Here is a 17,908-nt window from a genome sequence, read left to right on the forward strand (position 1 = left end):
TTGTCTTTGCCTTTGCCTTTGCACATTATGGCCCTGTGCATGTTTTCTGTTAAAGCTCTAGGTATCTTTTCACAAGACACCATAGGAGACGGCCAAATCTTCACCCATGCATAGGTGAGTTCTTTAGGCATGTTTCCTATCAAACACCCCGCATCCGAAATGCTTTGAACTCATTAAGACTTAAGAGTCATCCTCTCTCATGATAGGATTCTAGGTAAAAAGATCAAAGTTTTACTCGGGTAGTTCAGCCATGTAAGGATAATACTAGAGTGAGATTAAATATCAATTAAGTACCTCGTTCCTTACGGAACGCGTTACGCAACCCCCAAATCTTACCTTAGATACCGACTAATCCAAGAAAACTTGAACCCCTCTTAGAATTTACTTGTAAATCTTACTTGACTTTTGAACCATTTATCTTGTTATTAGTAGCATAAACTTTGAACTAATAACTAGATGTAATTAGTAAGTATTTATAAGACTCACCAAACTTTATAAATCTTACTTGACTTTTGAACCAAATATCTTATCATTAGTAGTATAAGCTTTGAACTAAAAACTTAATATAAAATGGTAAGTATTTGTAAGACTTACAAAACTTTGAGATCTATTCCAACAGACGTCCTTTCGACTATGTCTTTTTTTAGATCTTTAGTCAAAGGATCAACAACATTCTCTGAAGACCGGACGTCAATCACAGATATGACTCATTGACAAATGAGCTCTCTCAAATAGCCATGCTTCAGACAAATGGTCCGCTTATTTCCATTGAACATCGAGTTAGCTGTCAGTGCACTCGCCACATGATTATCATAATAGATAGTAATTATGCCTTACAATTCTATCAATGAAAGGTCTCGGAGAAAACAACTAAGCCATTCAGCTTCATCTCCTGCATCATAGAGTGCGAAAAACTCAGATTCCATCGATGACTATACAATCATAGTCTGCTTCTTAGACTTCCACGAGACGGCAGCTCCACCCATAGTGAAGACAAATCCTCTAGTAGATCTACACTCATCTGGTTCTGAGCACCAGCTCGCATCTAAATAGCCTTTGATTACAGCCAGATATCCAGTGTAGAATAGGCCCATATCTGTAGTTCCTTTCAAATATCTCATAAATCTCTGGACAACATCCCAATAAAACTTTCCAGGATTACTTGTGAACCTACTAAGCATTCCTACAGCGAATGCAATGTCTAACCTTGTGTAGCTCATCGCGTACATGAGACTCCCAATGATCTTTGAATACCTCAGCTACTCTACTGGTCTTTCAGTATTTGGTCAAAGCTTCTTGTTGTAATCGTATGTCATTGATAGTTCTGACAAGTCATTGTAGCCATACTTCTTTAGCATGCTCTTGACATAATGAGATTGAGACAATCCAATACCCTCTTCAGAGTATATGATTTTGATTATGAGAATCACGTCCGTAGTTCCAAGGTCCTTCATGCTGAACTGTACTGAAAAAATTTCTTGGTAGATATATTACTATCTTCAAATCACTCCTAATGATGAGCATATCATTCACATAGAGGCAAATGACTACCACCTTTCCTTTAGCGACCTTGATGTATAGGCACTTGTCAGATTCACTGACTTGATACCCATTGTTGCGAACAACCCCATCGAACTTCTCATGCTAAAGTTTTGGTGCCTACTTAAGTCTATATAAAGACTTAACAAGTTTATAAACCTTATCAGCTGGAGCATCAAGTCCTTTTGGTTTCTCCATGTAGATCTCTTCTGTAAGATCTCCATTGAGAAAGGCAATCTTTACATCTATCTGATGTATGACGAACCTTTTAATCGCCGCCCATGTGATAATCACTCTGATGGTAGTGATCTTACAAACTGGTGCATAGATATTAACAAAATTTATACCTTCTTTCTGAGAGAATCCTTTCGCCACTAGTATTGCTTTGTACTTTCTAACAGTACCATCAGGACGAAGCTTCTTCTTGAAGATCCACTTGTAACTAATAGGCCTTACACTTTTAGGTACATCCACCAGCTCCCAAGTATGATTTTGGATCAATAAATCCATCTCATCATCTATAACTTCTTTCCACAGAAGAATGTTTGTTGATTGCATTGCTTCTTGAAAATCTGTGGATCTCTTTCCACATTATAGGTAATGAAGTCATCTCCAAAATCTTTATATCTCCTGATACGTTTGGAAGATGGTTCGATAACTCCGTCATTATTAACACTTTCAGTTTCTCACGAACCTAGCTCCTCTTGTATATCTGACATACTAACATCCTCTGTTATATCTTTGAGCAGTAAATAAGCATTTATCTTTGATAAACTTATCCTCAAAGAATTATGCATCCCGAGCTTCAACGATGGAGTTGGTTCCAAGGTCTAGGAACCTACACGCATTGCTATCTCCAGCAAAGCTAAGAAACACATATTTGTTTGCCTTTGGCCCGAGCTTAGGCCTTCTGATATCTGGAATTCGAACGTATACGAGATACCCTCACATTTTGAGATTATCCAAAGGATCTGGATATCCCAACCATAACTGATGAGGAGCACTATCAGTTTTGAAGTATGGTACTCTGTTTAGAATCCAGTTTGTCATCAGCAAAGCCTCTCTCCTAGCAGGTAGGAAGACCAGATGTGATTAGCATCGAATTCACCATCTCGGTCAATGTGTGATTCTTTCTTTCTACAATCCCATTAGATTGCGGAGAATACGGAATAGTAGTTTCAGTAATGATTCCATGCTCCTTGAAGTATGCTTCTGACTCCTTAGATCAGTACTCTCCTCCTATGTCGCTCATGAGTTTTTTCACCTACAGTCTAAGCTGCTTTTCCACTCGAGTTCGAAACTCGACAAACTTGCTGAAGGCTTCATCTTTAGATTTTAACAGGTAAACATGACAGAAACGAGAATGGTCGTCAATGAATATGATGAAGTACTTCTTGTCGCCATGAATGACGAAGCTCTTGAAGTCACAAGTATATGAATGAATCAGATCCAATAGGTTGGTGATCCTCATGATACTTGAAAATGACTTCCTCGTCAGCTTTACTTGCGCGCAAACTTCACACTTTTTAGGTTTGTTACCCCCATATTTTGGAAGTAATCCTTACTTCTCCATGCTAGATAGTTTTCTATAATTTACATGTCCTAGCCTATTTTACCATAATACAGTGGAGTAAGCAGAATAGGATACTTTATTTATAACCAAGTTAGGTGTAATAGTACTGATCTTATAAATGCCATCAGTATGATATGTATTGTCAAAATATATTTTCTTAAAAGATAATACAACCTTACCTCCTTGGAAATCCAGCCTCATACTTGTATCACATAGTAGGCTTCCAGAGACTAAGTTTTTTACAATTGAGGGAACATGTTTTATATCCTTTAATGTGAGAGTCTTCCCTGAAGAGAGAGTTAGCACCACAGTCCTAGTTCTAAAAACAGGAACCACAGAACGATCAGCCATTGATACGTTCTCTTTGGCAACAACATAAGAAGAGAATAGATCTCTGTTGGAGCAGACATGACAAGTAGTACCTGTATCTAACCACCACCAGAGATTTTGTTAGGAGTCATTACCTAGAAGAGCATAGCCACACAATCATCAACTTGATTGACATTGTGTGTAGTTTCTTTCTTTGGTGCTTTGCAGTCCTTGGCAAAATATTATTGTTTCCCACAATTGAAGCATTTGCCACTCTTCTTGAACTCCTTCTTCTGAATGTTCAGGTTTTTTGGATTCTGGTTCTTTTTTTTGTTAAATAACTTCTACTTCTTGTTGAAAGATAAATTATTATCCTTTTCAAAGTTAGTAGTCACCATGTTAGTAGATGCCTTCTGCTTAGCAAGGAGCTCAGTCTTCGTGCGAGTCCGAGTCTCGTCCTCGATCTGAATGAACCTCTTCAAATCAGACAGAGTCACCTGTCTTTTTTTTCTTTAAATATTAGTGGAGAATGACATCCAAGATGAAGGAAGCTTGTTAAAAATTGTACCAAAGATGAATGTTTGACAAAGACTGATCTTTTCATCCTTCAGCTTCATAACAAGTTTTTCAAGCTCTTTAACTTGAGGCAAAACCTAAGTGTCATCTTCAAACTTTAAGTCCAGAAACTTATCAATGAGGTGAGATTTGGACAGCTTCTCATCATCCTTGTACTGATCCTCCAGAACATTCCAGATTTTCTTTGCAGAAGACTTGTTGGTGTAAGCATCTGCCAAATGATTGGCCAGACAGTTAAGAAGATAACTCCTGTATAAGTGATCATCTCTAGCCCAAGAGGCTTCAAATTCAGAATCTTCTTCAGAGTCAGGTTTCTCCTTAGAAACCATATAGTATATTTTTAGGAGTTGCATCCCGAAGATTACTTTCCAACGCCATGCGTTGAAGTTGGAACCGTCAAAGTTCTCTAACTTAAGATAGTCCACTCCAAGAGTCCTCGCAGGATCCATGGTAGATCAAAATAATGTTTTAAGATTGTTGGCATCTGTGGTTAAATCTAGAATAATGCAGATATATAACAGCAAAAACTGAACATAAAACCGAAGTGAAGTAATTTAAATTTTTTTAACTCAGCTGCTGTGCGTTTGTAAAACGTTGTGCTTAAAGTATTATTTGGCCTACTCCGGTGTAAGGATCCCAATGCTAAATTGCTTTCAGGAATAGCAGTCCAGTACTCTGGTGTGCACCGATCCAGTACTATCAAGTTCTCCTCGATCTATAAGGTAAAGATCTCCTCGATCTATCAGGCAAAGATCTCATCGATCTACCAGGCAAAGATCACCTCGATCTATAAGACAAAGATCTCCTCGGTCTATCAGTCAAAGATCTCCTCGATCTATAAGACCTTCTCAGTCTAGGCACTGTTCCTACGAGCACTAACTATTCTACAACATATATATCTGTATATATTGATTGTTGTTTTTTGGAATTAATTTTCCTTAAGGATTTGGGGTCTATTTATAGCGTTTGGGAAAACACTATGTACTAATAAAATAATATTATTTGCTATGCATGTGGGACCCACGTCCAAATTTTTCTTCGGTGGAGTCCACAACTTTATTTCTTTTTCAACAAAAATTTGGCACCGTTTGTCATCTTGCATTTTCTTTCAAGAATGGCTGCATGCTAGTTTTTTACTTTTCAAAAGTTAACCCTTTAGATTAAAAAATTAATTTCCAACAAATTCTTGGGATATCTTGATGCTCGTGTCGACAAGATGATTCAGAATGAAGTGAAAGCTAAAAAAGAAAAGAAGTTAACAAGAGCATAATGTATTTTGTCTCAAAGAAGAGAAGTTTTCAACTTTTACCTAATCAAACATTTCCATAACTGCCAATGGAGGACCAAGCCTCTCATCTGTGGCAAAATGGAACTCCTGAGGGGTTGTTATTTGAGCTTTTTTATTGCAAAACAATCCAAGGTCTCCTTTGCTCTCAAGAATCTGTAGAAGTTATGTGCAAACAAAATAAGCAATGATGAATGACGAAACCGATGCAATAAGTGCTACGCAATGTGACAAAAAGAAACACCTTCTTATTTAATGGCCTAGCCTTGAACTTAGGAAGCTTTTCGAGCTCCTCTATTTCTAGTTCCTGGAAACTTTTAATCCTGTGACAACACATTATGGTCAATAATATACCTAGCAAATATTAAGGAGCGCAATTTTGTATTAAACATAGGATGGTCATAGCATACTTTAGAGGTCGTGCTCGTAATGAGGTTTCAAGCTGAGGAGGTCTTGGTTCAGTTAATCTACATTGCAAATTGTGATTCTGTTCCACGCAAAGGAGAGTACATTTTCATATAGAAATAAATAATCTACTAGAGATAAAGTTCATATCATCAATGATTTCACCTGATCTTAAGTAGCATCTACTGAGGAGACTACAGATGATGTTTCCATGTGTTGGTATGCCCTCTCCGTAGTTTTTAGATGGAATTCCTGTTCATTTTGAGATGAGTGAATAAGCCTATTTTTTTTAAAAAAAAATTGGCCATCAATCAAAAATATGTTTGTTACCTTAAATTCAGGTGGCTTTGGAGAACTTCTGGGCAGAGAAGGAAGTGTAGGTGCCTCAAGTATCTATAGAGGGATTATAAACTTCAAGAACATGACTCAACATCTCCTAAAGTACAAAAACATAGAGAGAGAAAAAGCAGAACAAACTTTTTTGTTTAATGCCCGACCTCTAAACTTGGGAATCTTCGCCAACATCTCTTCCTCGAGCTCTGCAGAGCTCTTTATCCTCACTGCACGAACTCGTGCTGCTGTCTGAAACTCGGGTTCCTTTGGCCTTGTCAGTTTAAGTCTAGGCCTCATTTGCATCATTGAAGTTCTACTCTCCTGCAAACGAATAAGGGATAGAGCAAAAAGCTTGTCATGATTATATCAGAATCACTGGTTGCAAAGTTACTAGTTTGGAATCCTTGATGAAGACTTGTTATGCTGTCTGCAGTCCACCATAATAATGAAATTTGATTCAGATGTAGCTGACAAATTATTACATTTTTGCGGGAATGTGTTATTCAGTCTGTACTACTCACAAAATCCTCAAGGCAACCGGATTGACTGTCTCTCCAGAAAACAATGTCAACCATGACAGAGAAAAAAAAGGAAAAAAAAAAAGAACAAGCACCATTATTCCTATATTATTGCATCTGGTTGAGCACTTGAATCCACAAGTAGCTGGCCTTAGGGTTATCTTTGTACAGATTATCTAATAGACGATGAGATAATGATACTGATGACTTGTGTAGCGAGATCAAGGAAGCCTAGTGAGAGGAAATTTTCTTCCATATTATTCACCTTAACTTACAAAAGAAGCTAACACGTATGTGTTTCAATTCAATAACAAAGACAGGGACCTATTCCTTTTGTGACATTTATTGTTTCAGAGCTAAGAAGTTCATATCCATAATTTGTGTTAAGTGACAAGGAAAACTGATTCTTCACTGTAAAAGAAAATGAGAATGAAAAAAAAATCTCCCAATATCCAGTCACACATAACTGCTTTAATTAAAAGAGAACCTGTGACTTACATGTGAAGCTGCTTTATTTTGTGAGAGCTCTATGTCTCTGGTACTTGATTGGAACTTCTTAATCATTTCTGCAGTCGATATGTATGCTGCTTGCTCCTGTTCCAAAAGATATTACTGATCTATAAGAATGCTTCTACCCTACTAAAATACTGCAGATACGGTACATCTTTCTATTATAATTCACCTGGATATGATATAAACAAGGGTTTTTTATTTCTAAACCCATTTGTTTACTCATCTTTACCTCTAAGCCCAATAACTATTCTTTGTATTCTTAAACCCAAGTTTCTTTTTGTTTTTGCCTTTAAACCCAATTTCTAAAATACTGTATATACAACACTGGTATTCATACCCAAACATGATAAAAACCCTAAAATACCCTTCAATACCCCCACTTAAACCAGACCTCCTCTCTCTCTCCTCATTTTCCTTCTTCCTCAGGTCTTCGTCTTCCTCCTTCCTCAAGCCTCAAGGCTTTGTCTTCCTCCTCAGATCCCACCTCTCATGCCCCCTCCAAGAAATCGAAGAAGAAAGGAAGAAAGGCCCATGATTTTAGTGCTTGATGTCTTGAAAAGGCCCACGACGGATCTCGAGGCAGCCGGACACACCTCCACCCTCTCCAACGAGACACTACAATTCTTCAACGATCAACAAGATGCTTGATGATTTTGGCTTCGGGATCTCTTTCGATGACGAGGAGGAGTGATTTCGTGTGAAATCTCATTTCTATATACTCGATTAGGGTTAGGGTCGGGGTCGGGGTTGGGGGGTTAGGGTTAGTTCATTGATGTTCTTTTGTGCTATCCCTTTTTGTTGAACTAAATCTAATTATAGAATTGGTTTTATCAATTTATGAATGTATCGTTTCTGTTGAACTAAATCTAATTTGTACACAATAGATTTGCAAAGCAAGAGGTGTGAAATCTGGAGAATCTGGAATTTTGTACCTGTAAATTTTGCTTATAAAGAGTTGGAGAGTATGGAGCTTGCTTTGAAGATTGTGAAAGAGAAATTGCTGGGTAGAGTTAATGGAGTCAGTTATGCTATATGTACATTTTGAAGATTTGTGCAATTTTGAAGATTTGTAACATTTTGTAAAGTCTGGAGCTTGCCTTGAATATAATATCAGTTATATTATGTACATTTTGAAGATTTGTAACATTTTTGAAAGCCTGGAGCTTGCCTTGAATATATGATCAGTTATGCTATGTTTTTTGTGAATATTTGTAACATTTTAAAAAGTCTAGAGCTTGCCTTGAATATATGATTAGTTATGCTAAGTATATTTTGAAGATTTGTGTAATTTTGGAGTTTGATTTGTAACATATTGTTTCAGATTGTAAGTTTTTGAAAGTAGATAATGAAAGTGTTGTTAGTGCAATATCGTTATTGTTTGTGCAATTTTGGAGTTTGTAAGACTGGAATTTTGTGCAATTTTGTGAGTGCTATTTTGTGGAATTTTATGTAATTTTATGAGTGTTATTTTGTTCTTGTGCAATTTTGTGAGTGCAACCAAGTGTGATAAACTGCAGATCTCTTTGATTGTAAGTGTAGCGTGATAAATTCAAAGTGTAGTGTGATAACCTGTAAGTGTAGCATGGTAGACTGTAAGTGTAGCGTGATAGACTGAAATTGTAGCGTTGTAGACTGTAAGTGTAGCGTGGTAGACTGTAAGTGTAGCATGGTAGACTGTACAGGATAACACGCTACACTTACAGGATAACCCGCTACACTTACAGGATAACCCGCTACACTTACAGTCTAACCCGCTACACTTATAGGATAACCCGCTACACTTACAGGATAACCCGCTACACTTACAGGATAACCCGCTACACTTACAGGATAACCCGCTACACTTACAGGATAACCCGCTACACTTACAGGATAACCCGCTACACTTACAGCATAACACACTTCACTTACAGGATAACACGCTATACTTACAGCATAACCCGCTACACTTACAGGATAACACGCTACACTTACAGTCTAACACGCTACACTTACAGCATAACACGCTACACTTACAGCATAACACGCTACACTTACGGTCTAACCTGCTACACTTACGGTCTAACCCGCTACACTTACAGGATAACCCGCTACACTTACAGCATAACACGCTACACTTACAGTCTAACACGCTACACTTATAGTCTAACACGCTACACTTACAAGATAACACGCTACACTTACAGCATAACACACTACACTTACAGGATAACACGCTACACTTACAGGATAACACGCTACACTTACAGCATAACACGCTACAAAATGAACGAACACGAGGTTCGTTTGATAAAAGAACGCGAGGTTCAACTTGGGAACGAACGCGAGGTTCATTTAAAAAATGAATGCGAGGTTCGACTGAAGTACGAACGCGAGGTTCGTCTGAAGTACGAACGCGAGGTTCGTCTGAAGTACGAACGCGAGTACAGGATAACACGCTACACTTACAGCATAACACGCTACACTTACAGGATAACACGCTACACTTACAGGACCGCTACACTTACAGTCTAACCCGCTACACTTACAACATAACACGCTACACTTACAGGATAACACGCTACACTTACAGGATAACACGCTACACTTACAGCATAACCCGCTACACTTACAGTCTAACACGCTACACTTACAGCATAACCCGCTACACTTACAGGATAACCCGCTACACTTACAGCATAACACGCTACACTTACAGGATAACACGCTACACGAACGCGAGGTTCGTCTGAAGTTCGAACGCGAGGTTCGTCTGAAGTACGAACGCGAGGTTCATCTGAAGTACGAACGCGAGGTTCGTTAAACTTGAGTGCGAGGCTCACCTTAATTCTGAGTGCGAGGCTCACCTTAAGAACGAACGCGAGGTTCGTTAAACTTGAGCGCGAGGCTCACCTTAATTCTGAGCGCGAGGCTCACCTTAAGAGATAACACGCTACACTTACAGCATAACACGCTACACTTACAGGATAACACGCTACACTTACAGGATAACTCGCTACACTTACAGCATAACACGCTATACTTACAGGATAACCCGCTACACTTACAGTCTAACCCGCTACACTTACAACATAACACGCTACACTTACGATCTAACCCGCTACACTTATAGCATAACACGCTACACTTACAGTCTAACCCGCTACACTTAAAGTCTAACCCGCTACACTTAAAGTCTACTTAATTCTGAGCGCGAGGCTCACCTTAAGAACGAACGCGAGGTTCGTTAAACTTGAGCGCGATGCTCAACTGAGAACTGAACGCGAAGTTCGGTTAAGTTTGAGAACGAACGCGAGGTTCGTTTGAGGTAACCACTTCCTTAATTTTCGCCATGAACCCTTTAAGGTTTCAAACTGAAACCGCCGCCGCCAAACCCAAAAAATTCCTCGATTTTTATTTTCAAAATCAGATCCAGAATCGAAAAAGCAAAAGATGATTTCTTGTTCCAGATCCCAAAAAATTGAAGGAAAAATCGAAGAAAAAAATCCAAAAAATTCCAAAAAACCGGTGATTTTTCAGTTACTGTTCACCCGAATTTCTCTAAATCGAAAAAGCAAAAGATGAGTTTTGGATCTTCTAACCTTAGGGTTTCTCTAAATCCGAATTTCTCTAGCTAGATGGGGGTGTAGTAAGTGTAGCGTGTTATCCTGTAAGTGTAGCGTGTTATCCTGTAAGTGTAGCGGGTTATGCTGTAAGTATAGCGTGTTATCCTGTAAGTGAAGTGTGTTATGCTGTAAGTGTAGCGGGTTATCCTGTAAGTGTAGCGTGTTATCCTGTAAGTGTAGCGTGTTATCCTGTAAGTGTAGCGTGTTAGACTGTAAGTGTAGCGTGTTATGCTGTAAGTGTAGCGGGCATGACTTATTTAAATACCAAATTAACCCAACTTAATTGATCACTTTAGTGGGTTATCCTGAAAGATAGCAATACATATTGATTAATCATATGTGCCCACAAATAGATTTATTAGATTAAATCCAACACGCTAGGGTTGAAGAAGGAAAGCTCGGTGAAAATCGCCGCCACATCAGATTTTTTTCTCTCCCCCAATTCCTTCCTCAACCTCGTGAAATCGTAGCGGGTTATCCTGTAAGTGTAGCGTGTTATCCTGTACAGTCTACCATGCTACACTTACAGTCTACCAAGCTACACTTACAGTCTACCACGCTATAATTTCAGTTTATCACGCTACACTTACAGTCTACCACGCTACACTTACAGGTTATCACGCTACACTTTGAATTTATCACGCGTGAAATCGACGAAAACTGCAGCCACGTCAGCTTTTTGCCATATAAACAAAAGTTTTCCCTTTTTTTCTTGCGAACCAAACACAAGAAAAATAAATACATTGGTTTCACACCATTTTTTTTTGCGAACCAAAGCGAAACAATTTATTTCTTGGAAAAGTTTGAAAAACTCAAAACTTGTGTTTTTGTACATGGAAATGTATTTTCCTATATCTAGGAAACGAACTAAACAGCCCCTTAGTGTAATCTCTTCAACCTTTTAATTAGAGCCTCTATTTAGTGTAATTTTCTGTTTCTAGTATGCGCCGTGCATTAAAGAAAAAATATGTTAAAGAGAAGAAGAAGAAGAAGAAGAAGAAGAGAGAAGGGCACATTTGGAATATAAATAGATTTTAATAGTTTTTATAACAGCAAGGTGTTTTGTATAATAGGGAAAAATAATATTGTTTCATAATAAACTGTCCAAGCCAAAGGCGGTGTCATAATAATTACCCTTAAAGTTACAGATCAAATTAGAATTCCATTTGATTATGATCTTAATTCATTTCGTAAAGCTTTTCACAAAAACTGGACTGGCTGCTTGGAATTTTTATAATTAGTTAATTATCGTTTTAAATTAATTTAATTAAATAGGTGAATGCCATATTGGCACAAATATATATATATATAAAACATATTGTAGGTAACATTCTTCTAAATCCTAACGCGCGTGTGTGTGTATAAAACGTATGTTATTTTGCTAGAATTAAGAAGATTAAATACTCAAGCATGCTATTTTGCTAGAATGGTTTTTTTAATGCTTTATCCATGAAATTATTTATTTCTCAAACAAGTGGAGTGTAACACATAGGGGTGCAAACTGGTCCGGATTTATCCGGACCGACCGCAACCGTATCCGTTTAGAAAGCGGATATGGTAAGGAAAAATTGAAACCGGTCGGATATGGTTTCGGATACGGTTACGGTTTAGATTTTTTATCCGGATATGGTTCGGATACGGTTATCGGGTCGAAATTGCGGATACGGTCCGGATATCCGGATATTTGAAATGTGCTATATATATATATATATAAATTATAACATATATTGGGTTGGGTCAAACTCAAAATCCACAACCCGACCCGTTTAAAACTCAAAAAAAAAAAAAAATTCCCAAACCCTATCTGCCAGCTCCACGTCCTCCTCCGCATCGAGCTCCGCCTCCGAGCTTCGCAACCAGCTCCGCGTCCTCTTCCGCATCTAGCTCCGCCTCCGAGCTCCGCAACCAGCTCCACGTCCTCCTCCGCATCGAGCTCCGCCTCCGAGCTTCGCAACCAGCTCCGCGTCCTCTTCCGCATCTAGCTCCGCCTCCGATCTCCGCAACCAGCTCCACGTCCTCCTCCGCATCGAGCTCCGCCTCCGAGCTTCGCAACCAGCTCCGCAACCAGCTCCGCGTCCTCTTTCGCATCTAGCTCCACCTCCGATCTCCGCAACCAGCAACCAGCTCCGCTCCTCCTCCACGTCGAGCTCCGCATCCCTTCCGTCGTTCAAAGCCTACAGTAACAGAAGTTACAGAACCCTTCGCCTTCACCCTCAATTTGGTATAATTCAAAACCCTAAGCCCTAATTTTTTTGTGCCCTAATTTCTAGCATTTGTTGAGTGATTTGAAAAACCCACAGTTCAAGCATTTGTTGTAAATTGCATCATTATTATTTTTTGTTTGATTAAGTTCATAAATTTCAATGAATAGGTATTAGAATCATGTCGTCTAATCCATCAGTTCAAGCTTCTAACGAAGAACCCACAGTTGAACCGGCCACTGAACCCGCAATAGCAGAGTCTTCTAATAAAACAGAGGAAAAAGCTGAGAAAAAGGGGAAAAAATTAACTTCTAACGTATGGTTAGACTTTGAGAAAATTGATAGAGTTGAAAAGAAAATTGTCGATGGGAAAGAAGTTGAAATAAAAATCAAGAGAGCGAAATGTAAACATTGCTTGTTTGAATGTGATGGACGTAGTTCAAGAGGGACTACACACCTTAGAAATCACATTATGAAGTGCCCCAAAAAGAAGAGACCCGGTATTAGTCAACAATTGATTCAAGCTACTATAAAAAATGAAGATGGGACTTGTGCACTTAGTAATTATCATTTTGACAATGAGAAGAGTCAAACTTTACTTGCAAAAGCTATCATCGTCCATGAGTATCCTTTTAACTTGGTCACACATGACTTCTTTCTACAATATGTGCAATCTCTTCGTCCAAATCACAAGGTTCCAAGTCGTGCACAAATCACAAAGTTATGTATTTATGGTGAATATAAAAAATCTTTATTTGATTTGTTTGCCACATCTTCCATAAGGTTGAGCTTGACAATGGATAAATGGACATCATCTTCACAAAATTTGGCATATTTGTGCATTACCGCTCACTATGTTGATGAATCTTGGAAACTTCAAAAACGTATTATTGGTTTCATTAAAGTCCATAACTCCACGGGGAAGGATATATGCAATGTTTTAATCACTCGTTTACTTGATTGGAAAGTTGATAATAAAGTTTTGTCAATTACGGTAGATAATGATAAAGCTAATGATGTTGCCGTTAAAATTGGGAAAGAACGTCTTAAAAAGTATCTACCTTGTGGCGGAATCTTTTTTCATGTGAGATGTGGAGCACATATTATAAATCTTATTGTTCAAGAGGGGCTTAAAATTATCACTAAAGCTATTGAAAAAGTAAGGCTTAGTGTTAAATATGTTACATGTTCACCGAAGATGGAAGAGAATTTTTATCATGTTGCAAAGCAAGTGAATGTGGTTGGAGAAAAATGCTTAGCACTTGATTGTTGCACAAGATGGAATTCTACTTATTTAATGTTGATGAATGCTTTAAAGTACAAAGTTGCCTTTAATAGATTTGAACTTAGCGACGACAAATACATTCATTGTCCATCGGAGGAAGAATGGAATTATATTGATACTTTGAGTAAATGTTTGAAACACTTTTATGATGCAACTATTCTCCTTTCCGGTAGTATGTATCCTACTTGCATTCTTTTATTTGAAGAATTTTGTGAAATTCAATTGCTTCTAATGGAATGGTTGAAAAGTAATGATGATACAATTGTGGCAATGGCTTTTGCAATGAAAAGAAAATTTGATAAATATTGGAGCATGTGCAATAAGATTTTTGCGGTGGCTACTTTTCTTGATCCGATGTACAAAATGATTGCAATAAAATATTACTTTAAGGAGATTTATGGCATGGATGGTGAAAGGTGTACACTTGAAATTTTAGATGTCATCAAAAAGTTACATAGAGAGTATGCATCTCTTGATGAAAAGCAATCCAAAAATGATGAAAATGTTTCAAGCTCACAAGCAAAGGAAGTAGAAAGAGTTGGTGACAAAAGAAAATCTATATTTGCACAATTTGTTGAAACTATTGAGAAAGAGCCTACAAAGACGGATTTGGATTTATATATGGAAGAGAGTATTGTCCGATGCGAAGATGAAACAACGAGGAAATTTGATATATTAGATTGGTGGAAATCAAGTCTTGGAAGGTATCCTATACTAGCAAAAGTTGCAAGAGATGTTTTGGGTATACCGGCTTCAACCGTGGCTTCCGAGTCAGCTTTTAGCATTCGGGGGCGTGCAATTCATTGTTATAGAAGTCGAATAACAACAGATACGGTAGAGGCGTTGATATGTACACAAGATTGGATTAAAGCAGAGAAAGGAGGTAAATTTATAAATTTTGCATAGATTATGTTATATTTGGTTAATCGTACATTAAATGATTGTATGTTTTATTCTAATAAATTTTTTGTAGTTACAAAAGTGCAAATTATGAATGATGATGCTCTTGATGTGGTTAAGCTTTCGGATCACAACGACTCGGAGATTGCCGAAACATTTATAAAAGCACCCATAGGTTTGTTATTTAACTTCATAAGCATATGATTTGAAATTTATAAATTTTCACATATTTAACATGACAATTGCTCTTTTCATTTTTTCAAGGTGACATCGTGGAGGTCCTTGACTCGGATGATGAGATTTAATATTTCTCTTGCATTGATGGGTCTCATCTTTTGGTTTATATTTTCTTCTCAAGAATATGATTGTCTTAGTTTGCATGCTTTTTTGCTTAGGGAACTATATTATAGAACTTGTGGGTTTTTAATATATTGTATGTGACTTTGCTCATGTTAAGTCTGTACGTGACTTTATTTCCGGATTTGTGGCTTGTTATTTATGGATTTGTGACTTGTTGTTTCTGGATTTGTGACTATTATTTTTCGAATTATGACTTTATTGCGTGTTTTTTGTCAAGAACATTGTGATTTCATTTTATTTTCCTATCCGACAATGGATTCACATATCAATGAAGTTTAATGTTCTGGAGATGTATCTTGATTTCTCGGGTGGAGATTCCTTTCTCCAAAACTCCCGATTTATTATTCTTCCAGCTTTGATCAACTCTGGATCTCTTCGAGTTTTGAAGCTGGCAAAATGTAATATACCCGATGCAGATTCTATGGCTCTTGGGAATGATGATGCTCTTGATGTGGTTAAGCTTTCGGATCACAACGACTCGGAGATTGCCGAAACATTTATAAAAGCACCCATAGGTTTGTTATTTAACTTCATAAGCATATGATTATCACATTTTAGTTATGGTATTCAATATTTTTTATTTTTTGTTTAGGGCCTTCTATGGTGTTCTGAAGTTTGTCATACAAAATAACAACAAAGTCTATGAGGTAACTTGTCTTACTTGTTTACTTTGCGAGTTATTAAAATCATATATATTTTTTGTCATATCCTAGTCATATCTATTTCCCAAATATCCGTTTAGTATCCGTATCCGAACCGTATCCGTCTCTCTAATATCCGAACCATATCCGTTTCCGTTTAATGCAGATATGGTAATGTTTTTTTCTTACCGATGAATATCCGAACCGTATCCGTATCCGTTTTTAGAAAGTGGTTATGGTTATGGTAATGGTCATATCCGAGCCGTATCCGAACCGAATGCACCCCTAACACATATTTTTTTAGGAATGGAAATATAGACAAATTGTAGCTCAGGGTTCCACACAAAAGAGGGGGGGAAAAGACTATATAACATAATTAATTGTAAAAGAAACAAATAAAATAATATTTGTTTTTTGTTATAGAAGAAGGAATAAAGGATATTAGAATTAGAGGTTGAGGAATAATTGAAGAGTTCATAACACACATGCGCCGACATCGCCATTTAATGCCACGGATCCTAAGACCTATCCTATAGTTCATCGACTGCTGGCGATGTGGTTGGTTCCCAACGTTCCACGTGGCTCTGGGACCACCTACAGTGTGGCATTTCTGTTATTAAAGGGCACTACGACGGTATTCTGTCGCTGCGTGCACCACCGTCGTGTGTTCCTCTCCTGTGTGTGATTTAGATAGGGTACGTGTTGATTTCTTTCTTTCTTTCCTGTTTAATACAATTATCATTCTTTAAAGTTTATGAGAGGAAGAAAATATCATGGCATTAAATTTGAATGGAACCAAGATACTACCATACAAACAAACAAAAACTTCTTTACACTTTCACCAAATGTCTCTTTTGGGACCATTTTATCTTTGTTTGTTTGTTGTGCTCAAGCTAAGCTTACCTAAGTTCTTACTTACTTAATTTATGTATATAACATGAGTGGCTTCAATTTTGTTTATCAAATTCAAGAAAACAAAGTCAAAGTAAGCAGAGACACTCTTAAAAAAAAAATCATTTCTGCATTAGCTAGTGGTATATAAATAAATTAATTACTAAAATATTAGTTAAAGTAAAAAGTAGGAGGTCGTCTGTAACCATAAGAAGTACTAATACTAGCTTAAATCCTACAACAAGCCTAATTTACTAATTAATTATCTACGCATTCCCGAGATTTTTGTGCTAAACTCGAAGCAAACAAAAAAGAAAAAAAAAAAGGCTTGGAGTTTAGTGGGCGTTTTGGTCTGTTTGTAGGAATTTGGGAGATGCGAAGATTCTCTCTCTTCTTCGTATTGGACTTTGTAGTTCGCCACTCTACTCTATAAAAAAGGCTTGCAAAAAATATTGTAAATGGTTAATTAGTCAAGCGAGTTCTTTATATAAAAAAATTCTCTCTGTCACCTTTTACTTTTGTTCTTTGGGTGTGTGGATATGATGATAAGATAGTATTCTACTTCTTGAGTATTTTTCAAAAATTTGAAAGTATAGCTCGCTCTCTCTCGCTCTCTCTCTCTCTCTCTCTCTCTCTTTGTATAGTCTCTTTTTCTTAGTTTTTGAATTCAAAAGAGGAGGGCAAGGCTGAACTGGGGTTGAGGGGTTGGTGGAGGTTAAAGGGACCCACAGGGAAATACTAGCAAGAATCACGAAGAAAGTAATCATCATCTCCCTAAATAGTCAGCATTAAGCCTGCCACTGTTTCCACTATAAAAAACTAGTGGAGTAAAAAAAAACTAAAAATAGAAACAGATCAGAGAGAAAGCATGCACGGTTGTGTTCTTGTTTAAACTGGGTTCTGACGACAACCAACTCAGAAAATGTTGGCACTTATTTTTGTTATATTTACAAGTGTATTGTAGTGATGAATTC

General features: G+C 37.5%; 1 protein-coding gene across 4 annotated transcripts in view; it reads right to left on the reverse strand.

The window, feature by feature from the left end:
- Positions 1-17,908, reverse strand: part of LOC109833464 (protein TPX2-like) — an 87,637-nt gene that overhangs the window by 2,499 nt on the left and 67,230 nt on the right. For 3 of the 4 annotated variants that reach the window (XR_002245217.1, XR_002245215.1, XR_002245216.1), the window contains exons 1-5: positions 6,018-6,080; positions 5,853-5,939; positions 5,693-5,769; positions 5,527-5,605; positions 5,307-5,438 (exon numbers count right to left, since the gene is read on the reverse strand). Coding sequence is in view for 1 of the 4 variants with exons in the window: in XM_020401137.1 (XP_020256726.1) it covers positions 6,073-6,098; positions 6,185-6,341; positions 7,037-7,132 (279 nt within the window). In the remaining 3 variants the exon portion in view is untranslated. Of the gene's footprint in view, positions 1-5,306; positions 5,439-5,526; positions 5,606-5,692; positions 5,770-5,852; positions 5,940-6,017; positions 6,099-6,184; positions 6,342-7,036; positions 7,133-17,908 lie in introns of those variants that run through there. The other variant, XM_020401137.1, reaches the window with a different exon arrangement.

The sequence above is a fragment of the Asparagus officinalis genome, chromosome 3 (genome assembly GCF_001876935.1).
Source record: "Asparagus officinalis chromosome 3, Aspof.V1, whole genome shotgun sequence".
In the NCBI taxonomy this organism is placed as follows: Eukaryota; Viridiplantae; Streptophyta; class Magnoliopsida; order Asparagales; family Asparagaceae; genus Asparagus; species Asparagus officinalis.